We start from the raw sequence: 21,361 nt of genomic DNA, 5'->3' as shown, positions 1-21,361 counted from the left end.
GGCGCAGACGCTCCTTTTGGTAGACCATGGTAGACCACCAGACTGAAAGCGTCCCCCAGCCTATCGGAGCGAGCGCAAGTGAATAGACAAGCAGCCCAGTTTGAATTGAGCGCGCTTGACAACTCACGTGACCACGTCGTTTCAAATTGTTTATTGGTCATAATGGTTTCGTTTATTTCAGGCGTTAGTAGAAATTACAATTAGTGTACAACTCACGTAGTCGTTTCAAATTGACCGCGCTCGCGAGAGCGTGCGATCTGGTTTGATGAATGCAGGGTGTGTGTTGAAAGTACAAGTACCACAATAGAGACGGGTTGTGTCAACATGATATACGCCGGGTAATGTAGGTGGGGAAAAGAATGTACGTCTAGCTGGATCAAATTCATCTTATACGGTCTACACGTTGTACACCATGAACGTTAGACAACCTGTATAGAAAAAAAAATATAGACAAAATAGATAAGACTACGCAATCAGCAAGCTAGCAGTTAACATTTAGCGCGCAAGAACGAGCTAATGTATAGCAGAGAGACTAAGCGATATACAATAGGGCCTTCGAGCAGCAGCAGCATGTGTATATGAGTGACTAAATAATGTTCCAGAGTGAATACTATTGTCCATTCGTATATCACGGCTTTGTATGGAACCGATTGACTCGAATCAATAAATGATACGAATGAATTGTTTGTTTTTTCTCAGTTTTCGATCATATTAGTATATAGTCTTCGTCATACTACACCCGTGAAGGTCCTGGCTTTAGAATCCACCATTAGTAACCCATGCTTATTGGCGACTGACGGGGATCGGTTGGTCAGTCTCGCCGACTCGGATGACACGTGCCATCGGTTCCTAGTTGCACAGATCGCTGCTCATGCTGTTGATCACTGGATTGTCTGGTCCACGCTCGTTCATTCACAGACCACCGTCCTAGAGCTGGAATAATGCCGAGTGTGGCGTAAAACTAAATTCACTCACTGATACCAATACATCTAAAAAAGTAATGTCATCATTTAAATGGTGAGTTTAAACGCGTATTTTACCCTTACAAGGACGAGTGCATTCCACACACCCTTCCTGTTATCAATGTGTCACTGTTTACAGTTCGGGCGAACATAACCCTATAGACATGTGTGCGGGCGAGTTCATTCATCAGAAATATGTCATTTACGATGTGTTTATAAATATGAACTGCTAACCACGCTCATAGTCATGTTGCGTGTCGTGGTTAGAACCGTAATTGATCTATTGAAAGGTGTCATACATTCGTGTTCGGATATAGGTACAACATCTACACGCACATACTTTCCTACATCATTCAAATGTATTAAATACCGGATACGTTTAATAGACACCAACGAAAGAAAGGTTTAAAGAGGGGAATACCCATATATATCCTCTGTGAAATAACTCCCTTTTAAAATAAGAAATGTACAACACATCTTCCCTAACATATAAATACGGGAAACTGGTCACACAATTTATGAATGGGAAGCTTCAGGCGAGGCGGGTATGTTGACATTAATTGTAAGGCCGGGGTATGTTGACATTGTTATGGGCGGTCGGTCGCTTAGTCTCTCTGCTATACATTAGCTATGAATAAACCTACTTCGACATATATTTTCAATAAAACATTTTCCTCGTCAAACAATTTTCCATGATAAACTCTGTTCTCTCTTCGAATTAAGGGTGAGTATTGTAAACATGAAAATGTCCTATAGATTGCTTCCATCACTTTCCCAACAAACCTAGCTTCGTGCCGTCACACTGGTACATGTACTTATCAGTTTTCTATCTATTTTCAAAATAGCACGTTCTGAAGTAAAACTGTGCACATCATGTTACACGGTTAAAACTCAAACCGTAGGGCTTATTTATCATCGCGTTAAATGGAAAAGCTAGCATTGAAACATCAACTATGCAAGTCGGGACAGGGCTGAATAAGTGAACGCCCTCTATACAAATGGTTCACAATAGTACGCAGCGCGGGTGATTCGAAATTCGGCTGCCTTCAGCGTTATAGTCAATGCAGGGTGACGTGACTACCTCGTTCTTGCGCGCTAAATGTAATTAAACAACACTGCTAGCTTACTGATTGTATAGTCTTATCTATTTCTTCTATGGTTTTTTTCCATACAGGTTGTCTAACGTTCATGGTGTACAACGTGTAGACCGTACAAGATGAATTTGATCCAGCTAGACGTACATTTTTTTCCTACATTATCCGGCGTATATAAAGTTGACACAACCCGTCTCTATTGTGGTATGATGTACTTTCAACACACACCCTGTATTCATCAAACCAGGTCGCACGCTCTCGCGAGCGCGGTCAATTTGAAACGACTACGTGAGTTGTACACTAATTGTAATTTCTACTAACGCCTGAAATAAACGAAACTATTATGACCAATAAACAATTTGAAACGATGTGGTCACGTGAGTTGTCAAGCGCGCTCAATTCAAACTGGGCTGCTTGTGTATTCAGGGCAGCACGCCATACACATAGGTCTATTGAATACCCTTTACTTTTGTTTACTTACGAATTCTTTTCTGTCTTATAAACACACACCTTTCATTCCCCACCCTTTCCCGACGCGCTGTTGATGCATGAGTCATCCTATCAGATCACGTGACTTGGATCAGCCAATCACCTTCCCTATTTTCACTCAACCTCCCTCAACCAAAATGGGGTTCCTGGCGACCCGTTCTATACTACTACTATACACACTAACCTCTCTGATTAAGGATGATGGCGTCGACCAACTGTTGTCGATGACATCTGTACCAAATGACAAAATTATAAAATCCGTGTGGAAAACTCCAGGAAAACACGCAGTTCACTTTTCCAAAGGATTAACTGAGCTTCTGAATTTCTGGACGAAATGTTAGTCCTAAAAATAAATGGAATATTTTGAAGCATTCGTTCAGTCAACAATAACCTCTCACGTAGGTGTCGTCTGATTTAACGCAGCACGAAAGTCCGTGCAACGGAAATGATTTCTGATTGGCTGACACCGCATACACGGAATCACGCGCGAACACCTGCAGTGAAATATACAACAATATCCGTGAGTGTTATGACATTTGTTTGTGCAAACATTTGGCCATCACCACAGTCACTGAAATCTTTAAATTTACCTCGAATCACTTTAAATAACGCGTTCTCGAGATATTATCCTTCTTCTACAGCTGCCTGGATAACGGATTAGGCCTATTGCATCCATATGTCATAGTGAGTGAGTATGGTTTTACGCCGCTTTAGCAATATTCCAGCAATATCACGGCGGGGGACACCAGAAATGAGCTTCACACATTGTACCCAGGTCGGGAATCGAACGCGGGTCTTCGGCGTGACGAGCCATATGTCATAAATATCGTTGGGGGCGACAATGTAATTTTTGTGGAAGGCTATTTCTTTTCTTCAACATTCTGAAGCATAATTTATATTTCAGGCATTTTCGGGGACAATATATGTTGTTCGATAAAAGCTCCCGCCCCCTACCCTAAATATCAAATGGTCGATCCCTTACACATACTTTCACAATTTCAAAGATGTCATTTCCATTCAGTTACTCGACCCGTGAAGATCAGGGGTAGAATAGGTCTTCAGCAACCCATGCTTATCGTAAAAGGCGACTATGCTTGTAAGAGGCGATTAACGGGATTGGGTGGTCAGGCTTGCTCGCTGACTTGGTTGATGCATGTCATCAATCCCAATTGCGTGGATCGATGCTCATGGTATTAACCACTGGATTGTTTAGTCCCCACTCGATTATTTACAGACCGCCGTCATATAGTTGAAATATTGCTGAGTGCGGCGTTAAACAAAAAACCAACCAACCATTCAATTACGGGAAGCTATAACCTTCGACGGGGTTGATTTTGTAGTATAACTAAGAAGGTCTTAAGTAATCTAAACATCACAGAAAAGTATATTTTAATTTAATTGGGTGAGGTAATTCATTAATATTTCTCATCCAAAACATCTTCACTGTTGTCACTCTCCTCCTCAAAGACAGCACCCTACAATTGGGGTTTTGTGGGTGGTGGGGCAAGATTCTTGTCATGTCCGCTTGATCACTGGTGGCAGCGATGACACCGGGAGGTGACGCACTGGGGACAAGACAGCAGACACAGCAATTCAGTTTCCCTAGAAGCATTACGCTTCTTGCCACTCTGTACACAAGACAACAGAACAGCATCGGGTGCTTATTCATTTCTCATGATTTCAGTCAGTACCTAACACGTCCGCCTCCGCGGTCTAGTGGTAGAGCGTCCGCCCGGAGAGCGGAAGGTCCGGGGTTCGATCAAAAAGACGTTAAAAGATGGTACTTGTTGTTACCCTGTCTGACGCTCGGCATAAAGGGGCTAAAACAAGGACTGGTCGGCTCGGAGTCAGTATACTGTGTCTGAGTGGGGTATTCATGTTAAACTGCGGCATGGTATCTCAGTGGGCTAGCACTATAAATCGGCATCAGTCCGGACTAGTACACGCAGCCACACACACACACGTGCATGCACGTCGCTATATAAGTGCAATAATCTTGGACGCGACGTTAAACCCCATTTCACCTCACCTCACCAGTACCTAACACGTCGTTAAATGTTGCTCTCCAGAGTTGTCTCCCCATCCTACATCGTAGAGGGCGCTGTAACTGTCATTAACCTTCAACTCAGTGTATAACTTGCTATTATCCATCTTTTTCACTCTTCCTCTCATGGGTACAATGTAAGAGTCTCATTCTGGTGTCCCTTGTAAAAGTGCCAAAAGTGGCGTAAAAACATACAAACTCTTCGACATGATGGCGGCCGGCGCCCTTGCAGGGATACTTATTCGAACAGGAGTAATAAATATCCTAACCTTTATCTGTTTTCATTTGAGTAGACTCGAACCATTTCAACGATTAGACACCAGGGTCCGAGGGCTGTAACCTATATAAACCATGACCAACATTCGAAGAACCTTAGCACCCAATATCTAAATGTTTAAACAATTGTTCTGATAACCGTTTTTTAAAACTTTGAGAACACAGTGTGAGTCGCACCTGCGTGAGGCACGTGAAACAAATATGTTCTCTGTACATTTGGCACGTGCACCCACCAGGGGCAAGCATATAATTCATGACCCGTGAAGATCCTGGTTAGAATAGGTTTTCAGCAACCCATACATTCCTGTCACTCACAAACTCACTGAATACCGAAAGAGGCCATTACAGAATGCACTTTCACAGTATAATCCACGTCACAATTTTTAAGGGCATTGGTGCCCAATGCATTAAAACTGTCCGGAGTTGCCTCCCTTTAGATGACAGAAGCTGCTGGTGATAGGTTCAAGTCCCACATTCTCCCTGATGATGACCCTTTTTTGTCATTTCCATACCTATGGGACCCGTGAAGACCCGGGTTGGAATAGGTCTTCAGCAACCCATGCTTGCTGTAAAAGGCGACTATGCTTGTCGCAAGAGGCGACATCCGGTGACTTGGTTGATGTATGTCAATCACTGGATTGTCTGGTTCAGACTCGATTATTTACAGACCGCCGTCATATAGCTGGAATATTGCTGAGTGCGGCGTTAAACAACAAACCAACCAGCCAACCTTAAGGGAAAAATGTTTTGTTTGACTATTTGTTGTTTAACGCCGCACTCGGCAATATTCGAGGTGCATGACGGTGGTCTGTAAATAATGGAGTCTGGACCAGACAATCCAACGATTGACATCATGAGCATCGATCCACGCAATTAAGATACGATGAAATGCATCAACCAAGTCAGCGAGCCTGACCACCCGATCCCGTTAGTCGCCCCTTACGACAAGCATGGATTTCTGAAGGCCTATTCTACCCCGGATCTTCACATGAATTTCCGTAATTGCCATATGGTATTCAACTAGAAATTCAGGTACTTACTGAATGGTCAGAGACAAAGGAGGCATTGTTTACATACATACATACATACATACATACATACATACATACATATATACATACATATAGTCCCAATTACAATGATATGTGAGTGAGTGAGTTGGGTTTAACATCGCTTTGAACAGTATTCCAGTTAATTCACGGCGTGTCAGCTTGATGTGGGAGGAAAGCCCGAAGTGATGCAGGTCTCAAACATTTATCACTTTGGTGAAACCTTCGCGCACGGGCACAGTGCTGACAAACCTAGAAACATAATCGGTTCGAACCGGGACACAATCGCACAATCAATCATCAATTTCTCGCGTGCCTAAGGGACGCAACTCTGCACATGAGATTGCGGTGCCTCAGGCGACTTGGATCCCCCCGACATGATGCACTTATTCGCTCAAATTACGGAAAATGAATCGTGGACGTATACAAAATAACTGAAAATTTAATACAGCATTTTAAAATCGTGTTTATTACATCATCTCATATCACGGCAGACTATGCCAGTTGACCACATTGGATAGTCTCAAATTCTTCCACACTAACGATTTGATAGCGTTCCCCATTACAGAATATGAAAGCTATATGTTCTCTGTTACGAGCATCCTTTTGATCTGTTTGAACTATTGCCGACTGACGCAAGCCATTCTTGATATTGTCATTACCAGTAGAGGCAATCTTTTCATTACATTTCCTCACATTCGCTGTGTTATGTCCGGGGACATTACGGCTGAACGTTGATATTGACCGTTGCTTAGCAACATGAACGCCGGAACCATTTCTTTCCAGATCAGTGCAATGTCTCTTAGTCGATGTTTTCTTCATAATCAATTCATTATCATAAAACTGCTTGATTTTCTGTAACCGTTTCCTTTTCGGGGATTCCTGAGATTCAATATTCCAAGTTTCATTTCCGACACGAGACTCATATTCCCCAGCAACGGCTATTACGTCAGTGGGATTCCTCTCAATATCAGAACGAGCCTCTGCAGTTCCTCTCCGTACCTTAACTTTCTCAGATTGGGCTGCAGCGTTCACAATCTCGGTCTGGTTTGGGCAAAGGCGTGATGTCCTTCGTTCCTCAGTGCTTACCTCCTTCCGAATAACTTCGGCTTGGGGTGTCTCAGTCTGTTCACTGCAGCGTGTGCTGATGGAAATGGTGCTTTGCCCTGATAAATCTCTGTATGTTGGCGCTGACCGTTGCTTAGCAACATGAACATCGGAATCATTTATTACCAAGTCGGTAACAGCATGTCTACCAGAAGATGCTTGTCCCGTGGTCTTTCCATTTCTGAAAAGATCCCAGATTATCTTTATTTTTTTCATTTTCGACAGGTCCTGGACCTTATTTTTTCTGTGTCCCAGTTTGGGAGTATCACTATTCAGCATTTCATAAGGTTTACATTGAGGGTTTGCTGAGTCTCTGGGTCCAAGCTCAGGTGCATACGTTTCATGAATAGGATCCATCTCCACATCAGCTCGCGATTGCCTGGAGTGCCGTGTCCCACATTCAAACAGAGACCTGTCCGACCGATCTGTGTTGATATCGGTTAAAGCGCTGAATATATTCCTACCTGTTTCCGAACCTACCTCTTTACTGGGTTTCACGAGGGCTGCATGGGAAAAGGTGCTGGCGTTGATTTCAGGAACCGGAAGTGCCGCTTGTCCTGATCTAGATCTACGTTCAGTTCGATTCATCGAGAATAGTTCGTTACGAATGAAGGGACCAGGCTGTTGTCCTTGCTGGCTTAACTTTTTCTCACATCTTCTCGAAAATGAAGCATTCCCGTTACGATGCTGCCCTATTTTTGAATCTTGTTCAAGATCGGTGACGTTTTCAAGTTCACGTATTGTCTGGATTGTCTCCCTTACATCAAGGTGCGGCAAGCTCCATACAGCGTCACCTCGTTCACTGTGTGAGGGTAACAAAGGTGGCACACGCTGGAATGGAGCTTGTAGCAGTCTTTCGTCCAACTGGGGTAGCGAGTATTGGGGGAACTTGCATCGAGCTGGTATCTGGGGTATATGACCTCCGGACCTCAACGCCTGAAACTGTTCCTGCGGGAATGGCATGTTCATCTCCTTGCGGGGATCCATGTCATGTGACTTGAATTTATCTGGGGTTGTGCACTCTGTGAGGTCCTCGCGTGTCCTTTGTCATGGTTACGTAGATAGGACACTGGTAGTGATATCGGGAAACTGTGGTCGCGCAGAGTATCAATCTGAAGGCTTTCATTCGTCTAGTGTAACGGTCTGAAACACTGCAAGAGAAATATGAGAAAAATGTTTGACACCATATACAATCATAGACATATAGCGACTGGTTGTGGCATTGGTCCCATGTAATAAGGGAATAACTGTTTTTTTGGTTTGGTTTGTTGTTTAACGCCGCACTCAGCAATATTCCAGCTATATGACGGCAGTCTGTAAATAATCGAGTCTGGACCAGACAATCCAGTGATTAACATCATGAGCATCGATCCACGCAATTGGGATCGATGACATGCATCAACCAAGTCACCCGATCCCGTTAGTCGCCTCTTACGACAAGCATAGTCGCCTTTTACGGGAAGCATGGGTTGCTGAAGACCTATTCTATCCCGGAATCTTCACGGGTCGAGTAACTGGCCGACACATAATTAAAGGTAATCATCAAGCAACCATTCCAAGCGCTGGTTTATCCCACAATGGCACACATTATTGTCGTATTGCTAGCGTCAATAGGGTTTTGTACACTGTACACATAAGTCCTAAGTGGAAGTTAAAACAGCAGTGTCATGCAAAAGTTATTCCATTGTGACGCATTTAGGTCACGTGTCACTATAGATCTTCCAGCCTTTGATTATCGCTCGATGGCTTTCAGCGTTGATTGTCACAGTCCAATTTATAGCAGGGGCTTTATTAATTACACTGTTGAAACTAATTGACGAATCTAAAATCGACCATTTTGATACATTTTGACATTTCCTCCACATTTAGTGTCCTTAGAAGTCCGACATATGAATTGTGGAAATTAAAAAAAATGATTACTTTTAAAACGATTGTACAGTATATGCTGTATATTGTACAGTATATTGATTTTAATCTATTTCTAAATAAAAACGAAAAGAAACGAAGCCTCCTTCACTATAAGAGCGTGTCCATCGTTGTGTAAACAGCCAATAAGCATTTCGATACGCAAGATGGCCGCCGAAAAAACCGGGACCGATTGATGTCTTGAAAAGCATAGTACAAAGAGTGAAATAAGCACACAAAAAAAATCAAATTTGAGTTACAAAAAGTACCGTGAAATATGTCCTTTTAACACTAAAGTATAGTCTGTTGCTTTTGACACTAATGTGATTGACATGATTAAGGAAAAACATGGCAACTATGCGGACCTCGCTTTCGAAATGTCGCGCTTGCGTCCCAAGTACCAAGTTGTCCGATTCCCAATTGTTCACGGTGTCTTAGGTTTGGTACCTCCCAATCTGTTGACTGACATTGGGAGAATACCCGGGGTTGCTACCAGGAATACAGCCCTTCTGACAATCTGGGTAATGCAGAGGGCTGAAGTGTTGGTGAGTCTTCACATTCTCCGAAAAGTTTTGGGTAGGTTTGACAAGGCAGCGCTTACTTGGAGAAGTCCCATTCGCTGTCTGGGCTGCATGTAGAGGGGGCAAGGGCCCTGAGCTAAAGATGAGCCTAACCAGCCTGACTGTGCCAGGATCACCCAAGATCAACCCTCTTTGCTGATTTTTAAAACATTTAATCTGTACATAATAATAATAATAATAATGATAATGATATGATGATAAAATAATAATAATGATAATAATAATTATAATAATAATAATAATGATGATGATGATGATGATGATGATGATGATGATGATGATGATAATAATAATAAATAAGTACATTTTTCATGCGCTTCCGTGTTCTAGGTGAATGCTCACTATCTACATAAAATCAGGGGAAACTGCAGATACAAGATCATAGATCCAAGACAAATAGATGTGGCAGTTGAAGTTAGATTTGATAAAAGAGTCTGAACAGGAATGTCTTGAGACGGGACTGGAAAAGAGTTTCTGCTTCATACGAGTTTCCTTACCAGAACCAGTGACCATACAATAATTTGAATAAATCTATTTTAGGCCTCTGTCAGAATTTGCTAAATATAACTGTAAAAAATATTGTAAAGTTAGAACTTACGTTTAAACTGGAGGACCACGTGGAAGTGACCACGAACTATCTCTCCACGGCTTGCCCTCATTTCGCCTACACCTCATTTCGACTACAATAATTCAAATGCTTAATTGCCTCACCCCTATTATATGAATGGGCATTGTCCATCTCAGGCTCTTAACTAATCCAAGCTCAGTCAGTGCAGTCAGCTGTAAATTTGGTTCGATAAGGGTGTAGGCGAAATGAGGTGAAGGCGAAATGAAGACAGGCCCTCTCCACGTGTTGTGAGTGCGAACCGTTCAACCATGACTATTCAGCGAACCTGTTTCAGTTATGTTTTCAAACACGTAGTTGATAAACATAATGGAAACATGTCACCATCCAAGAAGTCGGCGATGGCCCGTATGACATTTCTAATTGAAACACCAAACACGATATTTACCGGAGCGATCGCAAATATCCACTTCTGAGAATAACGTTACAACGGAGGGTTGGCGGAAACAAAGAGAGCGCCAGGTGTTTCCAGGGGAGGTAAGCCTTGCTAACATCTGTCAGGTGGGCGCAAATATGTCATTTGTGCCTGCGGTCGTCCTCAATAGTCTCGTTGTTAGTTAGGCAGTTGTTCTAGCGGTTAGGTCTACTTTTGCCCGCTGTCCAGTTGGCCTACAGTTATTTTGCCTACAGAAATGGTGATGTGTCGCCTACACTCATATAATTTCTGTTGGTAATGGATCAGTCCCTACGTTGATGTGTAACGTGATGGAAACTAAAGAATGACATATTGTCTGAATTGACTGAGTTGAAGATAAGTATTTTAAAAAGATGTTAATGCATGCAAGAAGTAGTTATAAGAGATTAAAAAAAAAGAAACTACACATCTCTTGAGTAGACTCCCATAATGTTAAAAAGGGTATTTGTTTGTTGTTTAACGCTTCACTAGGCAATATTCCAGCTATATGACAGCGGTCTGTTAATAATCGATTCCGGGCCAGATAATCCAGTGACTGACATCATGGTCGTCGATCCACACAATTGGGATACGACGACATGCATCAACCAAGTCAGCGAGCCTGACCACCGGACCCCGTTAGTCGCCTCGTACGACAAGCATCGGTTGCTGAAGACCTATTCTAACATGGATCTTCACGGGGACTAATTATAAAGCCCTAAGGCAGAGCCCTGCATGTCGCAGGATCTTACGTAAGTATATTTACGTGATGACTGACCTTGCAGAACGTTACGTCACATATCGACAATGGAAAGTCGTTGCCCGGCTCCATGCCGGTCTAAGAGTGGTTAAACTGGTCTCAGGGGTCACTGACCGCTTGGTCCCCGTTAGTCCTGCACCACCACTGTCAGGAATATATCTATTTTATGAAAATAAAACTCAATCTAGAAACAAATACAAAAACAAGTCTAGCCAGCTCTAGCTAACTCTATTCCACATGAAATCAGCATCGGGAAAATTATTATTTTTATTTTTAGTCAAGAAGTATATTGTGAAATATAAGATTTCATAGACTAAATGTTAGTCGAGGTTCCCGTGTGCGTTCTGTCATGTAGAATATTTGTGAGTGCGGCGTTAAACACCAAACAAAGGTTAGAGGGGATGCGACAAATGTTTAAGAAAAAGAAAAGAAAAAACATCTAAGAAAATTCGTTTACTTGTCATGCCGGGTGTTCAGAAAAACAACGCGGGTTCATTCACCTGTTACGTAATCTCATAATATGGTCCTTGAAAATTCTTGAAAAATATTTATGCTTCAGACTGCTGGAAAAAAAGAAGAAATTGCCTGGCATTACATTGTAGCAAGGTGTTTTTCTTAATAAAAAATCAGGCTCATAGTTTAAATAAGAAAGTTGTATCTGGTTTTATAGCTGCAGCTGAAAAGAATTATTATCAAATCTGTATACAAAATCTCAACCCCCACATCACCCCAGACACGGACCTATACAAGTCCGTGCCCCAGAATATCAGATGGCCCGTCCCTCACGGTATAAAGCATGACATGGTGACCAGGGTCCCCGTGCACAAAGCGATCTTAGCGTAAAGGTGATGTTAACCTTAACGAGTATGCCATGTCGTCCTGATGTCTCCCTCTCTCTCTCTCTCTGGCTCCCCCGACAATAACTCCCTCTCTGCCCCCCCCCCCCCCCCCCCCCCTCCCTCTCTCGTGTCTCTGTGTGTGTGTGTGTGGCTTAATCTGTCTCTTTCCTCCTGCTCACCATCACTCTCTGTGGCTCAGTCTCATGCTTAATTTCTCTCTCTCTCTCTCCCCCCCCCCCCCCACCCCACGCCCTCCTTTCCTCCCAGTGACAAATATATTTAGTAAATCTAAAAATAAGGCCCATGCTTAAAAAAAATTATCAAATTTTCCTTCTTCAAAATTTATCTTGTCATTATACTAGAATCAGTTATCAAACACATGGTGAGATATATTATATTTCAAGTCGTTGTCCACTGTGTTCCGAATGCCTCACAAGCTCTGTAACTGACGCTGTACACCAGCAATGATTGTAATGAAACATATGCAACATAACGACCCGTTAAAACCAATCTATGAGACAATTTTCCACCTACTTCACTCTGTCATAAAGTAGAGTATAAATAACACACAGATGGACAAGAGTGTCTCGTGGTGTCTAGACAACTAGACTGTAGCAGTCTCTTATAATTGTAATACCACTTCTCGTTGCCACGAAACACTTTTCTTCTATTCTATACTATTCTGTATTTAGTAGATATAGATTTCTAAACAATAGAACTTTATTTCTGGAAATAAACGTCAGTGTAAGCCAGACCCCTTTGTCACATGTCCTAAGACATAAATTTAATTTATTAAAAAGCATATCGGACCATGAACTCATGTTTGTGTCGTGATGGGAAAATGACCGAGAACCAGTAACCTCATCTGTCCGGGGCAAGAGTCTCCACCTGCAGTCTGTATGGAGCCTTGTCGTGACAGACATATGGTCAAGTGTGCACTTTGTGATAAAAGCATGAAACTTGACACAGTTGTAGGTAATGACATTCCAAATGTTTATATATTGTGACTTCCAATAAGATCCAATATGGCCGCCAAATCCAAAATGGCTGACATGGAAGAATGAAATTCTATTTTATCTCGTTTGAACATGACCTACAACGTAAATATTTTATGAAAAATGAACATTTTGGAATGCATTTACCCAACAGTACGCCTGTAAGTAAATAACTATATTTTTGTAGCCTATTTGTTTTGATTTAAGAAATCTAAAAAGTGAAAAATTTTCATTTCTTTCATCATGTTGTTCATACCCTGTTCTGATCGTTTATGTTTGTTTGTTGTTTAACTCCGCACTCAGCAATATTCCAGCTATATGACGGCGGTCTGTAAATAATCGAGTCTCGACCAGTCAATCCAGTGATTGACATCATGAGCATCTGATGGTATATCACCAATAAGATTGAAAGACTCTGACGACTCTTAATAGAACTTGACATGGCCTGAGTTCTAAGATGAGAGAGTCGTGGTACCTTAAGGTATGCGGCAAGAGATTAAGAAACACCTTCATTTTGTCTCATCTGGGGAAAGGAAGCCTGCCCAGAAGAGCCAGGGAGTGTGTGTTTTGGCCTGGAATGTCTGATCGAATAAAAAACTGATTGCGGAATCGCTTGTCCGACATACTGTAGAGCTCAACAGAAAAAGACACTCGTACCTATTGAGGCGAACGTCCCATGGCAAATTATGGAGTTCACTTGTTCACCTGGGATGATCGAGAATCATCTGTCGTCTGAATATGACACTGCATCTCAGATCATCTCCGTCACTGCGATAAGCGTTCATTGTTAAAATACGACCCGTGAAGATCCAGGGTAGAATAGGTCTTCAGCAACCCATGCTTGCTGTAAAATGCGACTATGTTTGCGACTAACGGGATCGGGTGGTCAGGCTCGCTGACCTGGTTGATGCATGTCATCGCATCCCAATTGCGTGGATCGATGCTCATGATATCAATCACTGTATTGTCTGCTCCAGACTGGATTATTTACAGTCCGCCGTCATATAGCTGGAATTTGCTGCGGGCGGCGTTAAACAACAATCGAACGAAACCAAACAAACGTAAAAAATGAATGTTGTTTGCAGCGAAATACATGAAAGCACTTGGGCGAGCTGATTTACAACTTTCAACCATCTTGAAAATATTTGTCTTCGTTTAATGTTTTGAATAATTTCAGCGCAAATACGACAGGCGATGGCTGTGGCCATAGTAGCGACCAGAAATGTGTCTCTGTATAATGTTCAAAAGACGTGCATTTAATTATAAACATAAGATAGCTACGCGAAAAATCGCAAAGAACAATAAAGGACGGGGTTTATCTCACGATAAATCATTATTCTATCGTGACGTAATTTCTGGAGATTCGAACCAAATACAATAATGTAGTAACTGAAACACGTTTCAACAAGATAAGCATAAGTACCGATAAGCATCCCATTGGACAACATGTATTGCAATTAAAAGGGGCATTGTTTTGAAGTTACCTATCTATATAGGGTAGAGTCAGGTCCCAAACTATCATGAACTCATATATTGTATAATATAATTTAATTTGTTTTCTGACCCGTGAAGATCCGGGGTAGAATATGTCTCCTCAACCCATGCTTGCAGTAAAAGGCGACTCACGGGCTCGGGTAGTCAGGCTCGCTGACTTGGTTGATGCATGCCATCGATCCCAATTGCGTGGATCGAACGTCATGATATCAATCACTGGATTGTCTGGTCCAGACTCGATTATTTACAGACCGCCGTCATTTAGCTGGAATATTGCTGAGTGCATGCGGCGTTAAACAACAAACCAACCAAAAACCAACCAATTTGTTTTCTGAATCAGAGACTGTCTCGAGTCTAGCTGGCAGCATATGGCTCACGAATGAGCCCTCGGAGAATCAGCAGAGATTGGACAACAGGTTTGTGACGAACAAACCGATTGTAAAACAGTGTGCACAATGCGATTGCGACAGACGGTGTTTGCAGAGGCCGTTGAACATTGCCTGTTGGTTGTCGTCAGCTGTGTGTTGAAGAAAAGGAACAAGACCGGAATTTGTGAACGAATATGAAGATATGAACTCAGACAGGACAACTGTGAAGACAGCGACCTTGGTGAAAATGAGGCCATGATGCCCCCCTCAGGTACCGAACTGAAAGTAATTTTTACTTTAATTTTTTCAACTTTAGATCTCATTTCGTTAAAAAAGACAGCAATGGGTCGTAGTTGTTGTTCGCGTAGGTTAAGACTAATATTATTCATCATAAGTGTGACAGCACTGATGGTTTGGAAATGCAAATCATTAACTTCCAATGTGAAGAGTGAGAATGCTACTGAGAGCCCAAACATCGTAAGCCTTCGTGAAAGCAACATCACTACGTCTCGACAAGGTGGCGTCACGGTATCGCGGTATGGCGTCCTAAATACGTCATCGATAGATGACGTCGGCAAATGGTTCGACAACCATGACGCGGAGGAAGATGTGTTGTTGAATCTACATCAGTTTCAGTACAAACTTCAGTCTGATATTTGCAGCAGACATAAGCCTGACGCCATCGTGCTTGTCAGTACTGCTGCCGATCATTTCAGAGCCAGAGATTTCATCAGACAGACATGGGGGGCGGCCAAACATATCGGAAGTGTGTCGTTGTCTACTGTATTTTTCGTGGGCTTGCCATACACGAATAGCCTTAAACCCGTGGATCGCAGTAGTGAAAAAGGAATGCTTGATTTGAATGAAACGTCTACGGGACTAAATCAACAGGATCATGGTCAAGGCCAGGTTCCACCCGAGGTTCAAAGACTTCTGGAAAGCGAGGCATCAACATATGGCGACATTGTGCAAGGTAACTTTGTCGACTCGTACCATAATTTGACCTACAAGCATATTATGGAGTTAGGATGGGTGGGGTCACACTGTCCGAAGGTGAAGGTCATTGCGAAGATAGACGATGACATTATGTTGAATGTGTATAACCTTGCACAATTTGTCCGAAGAAATGTGGATTTGACACGCTCATTTTACTGCTTTGTGATGGAAAGGAAGCGGCCGTTTAGGCTTCTGGGAACGAAGTGGCATGTATCTGAGAAGGAGTATCCCTTTAAGGAATATCCGACATTTTGTAAAGGATTTGGTTACCTTATGTCACCGGAAGTCGCCCGAACTCTCTACGCAGCATCTCGCTTCAAGCGATTCTATTGGATAGACGACGTATTCGTCACAGGCATACTTTCAAAGGGTATGGGACTGACGTTTCTCCCGCTGGAAAAGGAACACAGCTACAGGACAGACAACAGCAGTATCTCTGACAGGCTTTTTGTTGACATTGCTGCACACAGTGACGGTTATTCATTATGGAACACCATTAAATCAAAAAGTCAATTATCTTAAAACAGTTTTTTGGATTCGTCGGTACTTGATGCCAATCCGAGATTTGTCTAATGTCATAAAATCAAATATTTTACGCTCGGCGGTTCGATCTCTGGCCGCGTCATACCAAAATACGTTAAAACATGGTACTTGTTGTTACCCTGCCTTGTGCTCGACATTACGGGGCTGAAACAAGGACTGGTCGGCTCGGAAGTCGTAATACTGTGTCCGAGTCGGGTATTCATGTTATAACAACGGCATGGCATCTCAGCACTTTAAAACCGGCGTTAGTCCGGACTTGTACAAGCAGCTACAGCCCCACACACGTGCATGCATGTCACTATATAAGTGCAGTGGTCTTGAAGGCTACGTTAACCCCCTCCTCTCTGCTTGAACATCTGATATACCCTCAGTGGAATTTGTTTTAGAGACTGAATATGTTTTCGTTGACTTCTTCAGATTTTTTCAAGATATTCATTGGGTAATTATTTTCGGGGGTAAAATCAATTTTCCGAGTCTTTATTTTAAAAATATTCCCAGTCCCCAAATTAGAATATCAACTGGCTTGTTCTAGACTAACATTTATTTCCAGGAATAAAGTTATATTTTTAAAAATTAAATATGTACAAAATAAAAAAAACCAATCCAAATGAAGCCCAGAACAATGCATAATTTCAGGAGGCAGTCTAGACTTGCCAAATCTCTAGAGTTTGATTCATTTATTAAACTATATGCTATAGGGTGTGGGGGCCACACTGGACTTGACCCAGAACAGATTCATACGGAAATACCACGATATGTAGATCTCGGTAGACAAGTATATATTCAACATTCGTAATTATGCCAACATATGCTGATATGATTATGTAGCATGTGCTCGTGCTCAATGACAGGGAGTGTCCGCATGAATGGCATGCATTGTTCACAAAGAGGTTAAATATCGAGCCGGAATGTAATCACCAAGGTATTGAACCAGAACGTCTAGTGTATCGACTGTATCGCCAGAGGGACCCAGAAAGGTGGATGGGTGAGGTGAAATGGGGTTTCATGTCTCTTTCAAGATAATTTCAAGATTTTTAATAATACTATGCCAATGAGATACCATCCGCGCGACCCTTGAAGAATCGGGGTCTTCAGCAACCCATGCTTGCTGTGAAAGGTGAGGTGAGGTTAGGTGAAATGGGGTTTAACGTCGCGTCCAAGATTATTGCACTTATATAGCGACGTGCATGCACGTGTATGTGTGTGTGGCTGCTTGTACTAGTCCGGACTGATGCCGATTTATAGTGACTCCGAGCCGACCAGTCCTTGTTTTAGCCCCTTAATGCCGAGCGCCAGACAGGGTAACAACAAGTACCATCTTTTAACGTCGTATGACGCGGCTGGGGATCGAACCCCGGACCTTCCACTCTCCGGGCGGACGTTCTACCATTAGACCACGGAGGCGGTTGAAAGGCGACTATGCTTGTCGTATGAGGCGACTATCGGGATCGGGTGGTCAGGCTCGCTGACTTAGTTGATGCATGTCATCGTATCCCAGATACTAACATCTAGTCTCTGAAATGAACATATCGTACAGAAAAAAAACAGTTGTTCGGTTATCTTAATAAAAATATAATAAAAGGGAGCCCAGTGACTCTCTCCATTATACTGCATTAATCTAGACTTGCCAAACATTATAGACTTGCATTGGCTGTATTTGATATATATTTGTATCAGGGTCTGTAAGACAGACTATACGGAGCTGACGGTGATGATAACTTCCACCAGCATTTTTAAGAAATATTATAATTATTGTTTAAATATTTAAATATAACATTGATTTTGTCTCGATAGACATTTCTTACATGAAGGAGTGGCATTAACCGTGTGTAGCCATTGAGCGATCTTTTCGAGCGCTGCTTATCCTGTTATTTCTAAGCGTCACGGGTTTTAACACTACTCGCAGCATGTGCAGAAAGCGAATTCCACGGTGGTGTATTTACGTCACGTGTTACTACAAGTCTTCCAGTCTTTGCGTATCGTTCGATAGCATCCTTTAAATGGACTCCCCTAAGATTAAAGCCACCGATGCAAGGCTAGATGAGACAGCCGAAGATGGAGAAACGTCCAATTTTCAGCTCCCCGGTGTTCCTATAATTGGTATTACAGTAAACTACGGTTATAGCGAACGCGCTTATAACGAACTGACGGATATAACGAACTTACTTATTTGGTCCCGACTATTTGCTGTAGTTATTCTGTATATATGCTTATAACGAACTACGGTTATAACGAACTAAAATTAGTAGTCCCCATGAATTCGTTATAACCGTAGTTTACTGTACTGTCTCCGTCGATTTACATAGCGTTTTTCGTCACATTTTGAATATTCAAACCATTACAAATCGGCAGTTTGAAACCAACATGGTTGAGAAAGCAGTATATTTTTCCGAGTATTTATTTCAAAAATATTCCCAGTCCCCAAATTAGAATTATCAACTGGCTTGTCCTAGACTAACATTTATTTCCAGAAATAAAGTTATATACAGCGGTGATGCGGCCGTCACATCGGTGTATTAATCAAAAGTTGTTACTGTTATTTGAAACCTCTAAATGATTAATACACCAGATTGTCCAGGCTGGCAGAAAGTAGGCGTCATGATCATCAAATTAGGATTCTTAGAGAGAAACGACTGGGGCAACGCCGTTCATAGTTTCATCTACATTTGTATGTGGTAGCATTGCTTGTTTGTTGTTTAAGGCCGCACTCAACATATTCCTGGTTTATCACGGCGGTCAGGGAGTGATCGAGTGTTCCAGACAATCTAGTGATCGATATTATGAGTAGCGATTTGAATTGCGGAACTACAGACCGCTGAGTCAGGACAGTCAGACCGTAACTGTTTTTATGATGGACGTGGGCGCCCAGTTAACAATCTATTGTGTTCACCGTCTAATACCGTGTTCACAATATATCGTGTATACTTACATTGATGGATTGATCGACGACAGTTGAATGGCTGCCATCACATACTTCCTGCACAAACCACGCACGTGTGACCACTTTGAAGTGCTTTAATAAATGGAATCAATATTTGGATTGTTTTTGGTTTTTTCTTTTAGACCAAGAGAATATTAGATTTCCATCCAAATTATCAATAATGCGAGCGGGAGGCCTTTTGTTGGCTATAAATATGAAATAAAATTGATATTTTAGAGGTTTTTGTTCAGCCGATATTTTAGAAAGTGCATGTGTGCTGTAATGAGATCGCCTCTGTGGTCTAGAGGTAGAGCGTCCGCCCAGAAAGCGGAAGGTCCTAGGTTCAAGACGTCAAAAGATGGTACTTGCTACTACCCTGTCTGCCGCTCGGCATTGAGCGGCTAATGGTCAGCCCAGAGTCTGTATACTGTGTCTGAGTGGGGTATTTATATTAAACTGTGGCATGGTATCTCATTGGGCTAGCACTATAAAATCGGCATTAGCCCGGACACACACCATCTTCCCGAGGCAAGAGAGTTAACTGATTTTAAAAGTCCAGTTTCCACCCTTGCCGGATCACCCTTTCCATCATTGGTCGGATCAAAGGTCGTTCTGACGTGACCCGTAATGGGATGTCCTCAGATCTTTGTTTAGCGATAGCGAGAACTAAGATCTGATTTTAATGAGATTGGTGAGCGGGTGAGTCAGCAAGTGTGGTTTTACACAACTTCTAGCACTATTTCACACATTGTAAGCATGCGGGGAATCAAACCCTGGCCTTTACCACGAAGAGCCAACCCTTAACCCCCTGGCCACTTTCCGCCCTCACATTCCCAAGTGTGTTTGTTGTCTGACCGGTTAGTTTGGGGTTTGTTGTTTTACATGGCGTGCAGCTAGCACCATCCCCCATCATATCACAGGTTCCTGTAAATAAAGTGAGTGCGTGAGTTGGGTTTAACGCTGCTTTTAACAGTATTCCAGTTATATCGCGGCGTGTCAGCTTAATGTGGGAGGAAAGCCCGACGTAATGCAGGTTTCAGACGTTTACCACTTCGGTGAAACCCACGAGCACGGGTATGGTGCTGACAAACCTAGAAACATAATTGGGGCGAACCGGGATTCGAACCAACAATGTGGGGGGAACGCCCAAAATCTGTAAATAAAGAGTCTGAGACAGAGGAGCCACATCCTTTACAGCACTAAAGTTCAATAATGACCTCTTGAATCTGCATGTGTTAAATATCATTTACTCAAACTTTCAGCATCCTAAGTCTTGTTGTCCTTAAAAACCAAAAATAAATAAATACATTCAAATGTTTTGAACAGAAAACAGCAATTAACTGTTAAATCACAACGATCAGAACGGAAATTCATTATGGCTGTTGTGTCCACAATCAGATCATAATTGATGGGAAGGTTAAGTGCCATTGGTTCAGTTGTTTCTGAGACATTTACAGACACCTACCTAATTGTGCCCATCAGCAATGGACAATTTTTACACTACGTCTTACAGACAGGTGAGCTAATAACAAGCAATTGGAGCAGGGTTTGAAATTCCTGACAAAACTTTAAATCAATCCCTTTTTAATTAATATTTGATTATGTATGTATCAAGAATATCGAGGAAACCATTGCTCCTCCATATTTTGCATAAAATCATTTTCAAAAATTCAGTTTATTCAGAAAGTATGCAAAAATAAGTAACAACATGTATAAATAGATAATTAAATAGATAATTCTCTGCCTAAAAGTCTGCATTTGTGGTTCTCAAAGCCATATCATAATCATTTGGCAGAAACACTTGGAATAACAAACACACTGTACACAGACTGCATCTGTAAACAATGAAAAACTTTAATTTGACTTCCAAGTTTAATATAAGTCAACTTCAGCATATTCTTGTTTAAGAAATATGACTCT

The 21,361-nt window shown here is 42.1% G+C and overlaps 2 protein-coding genes across 3 annotated transcripts; one reads left to right on the top strand and one right to left on the bottom strand.

Annotated features, from left to right (window-relative positions):
* Window positions 1–6,364: 6,364 nt before the first annotated feature.
* Window positions 6,365–10,614, bottom strand: LOC124132909. 2 transcript variants are annotated; one of them, XM_046497070.2, is made up of 2 exons: window positions 10,521–10,614; window positions 6,365–8,172 (listed from the first exon to the last, which is right to left on the bottom strand). In XM_046497070.2, the coding sequence occupies exon 2, from the start codon at window positions 8,006–8,008 to the stop codon at window positions 6,410–6,412; it is 1,599 nt and encodes a 532-aa protein (XP_046353026.2). In that variant the 5' UTR covers window positions 8,009–8,172; window positions 10,521–10,614; the 3' UTR covers window positions 6,365–6,409. The 2 variants fall into 2 exon arrangements, with proteins under 2 accessions (XP_046353026.2, XP_046353027.2); XM_046497071.2 differs by lacking the exon at window positions 10,521–10,614 and adding an exon at window positions 10,106–10,500.
* A 4,481-nt stretch (window positions 10,615–15,095) lies between these two features.
* Window positions 15,096–16,635, top strand: LOC124133025 (beta-1,3-galactosyltransferase 5-like). Its single transcript, XM_046497211.2, has one exon. The coding sequence runs from the start codon at window positions 15,238–15,240 to the stop codon at window positions 16,498–16,500; it is 1,263 nt and encodes a 420-aa protein (XP_046353167.2). The 5' UTR covers window positions 15,096–15,237; the 3' UTR covers window positions 16,501–16,635.
* The last annotated feature ends 4,726 nt before the right edge of the window (window positions 16,636–21,361 follow it).

The sequence above is a fragment of the Haliotis rufescens genome, unplaced genomic scaffold (assembly GCF_023055435.1).
Source record: "Haliotis rufescens isolate VD_foot unplaced genomic scaffold, xgHalRufe1.0.p SCAF_18, whole genome shotgun sequence".
NCBI classification, from domain to species: Eukaryota; Metazoa; Mollusca; class Gastropoda; order Lepetellida; family Haliotidae; genus Haliotis; species Haliotis rufescens.
The sequence above is the reverse complement of the archived record's forward strand: the minus strand, read 5'-3'. Positions and strand labels throughout refer to the sequence as shown.

Excerpts from the sequence above, each read along its gene's own strand:
- LOC124132909 (XM_046497070.2), bottom strand. The coding sequence starts at position 8,008 with ATGGATCCCCGCAAGGAGATGAACATGCCATTCCCGCAGGAACAGTTT.
- LOC124133025 (XM_046497211.2), top strand. The coding sequence starts at position 15,238 with ATGATGCCCCCCTCAGGTACCGAACTGAAAGTAATTTTTACTTTAATT.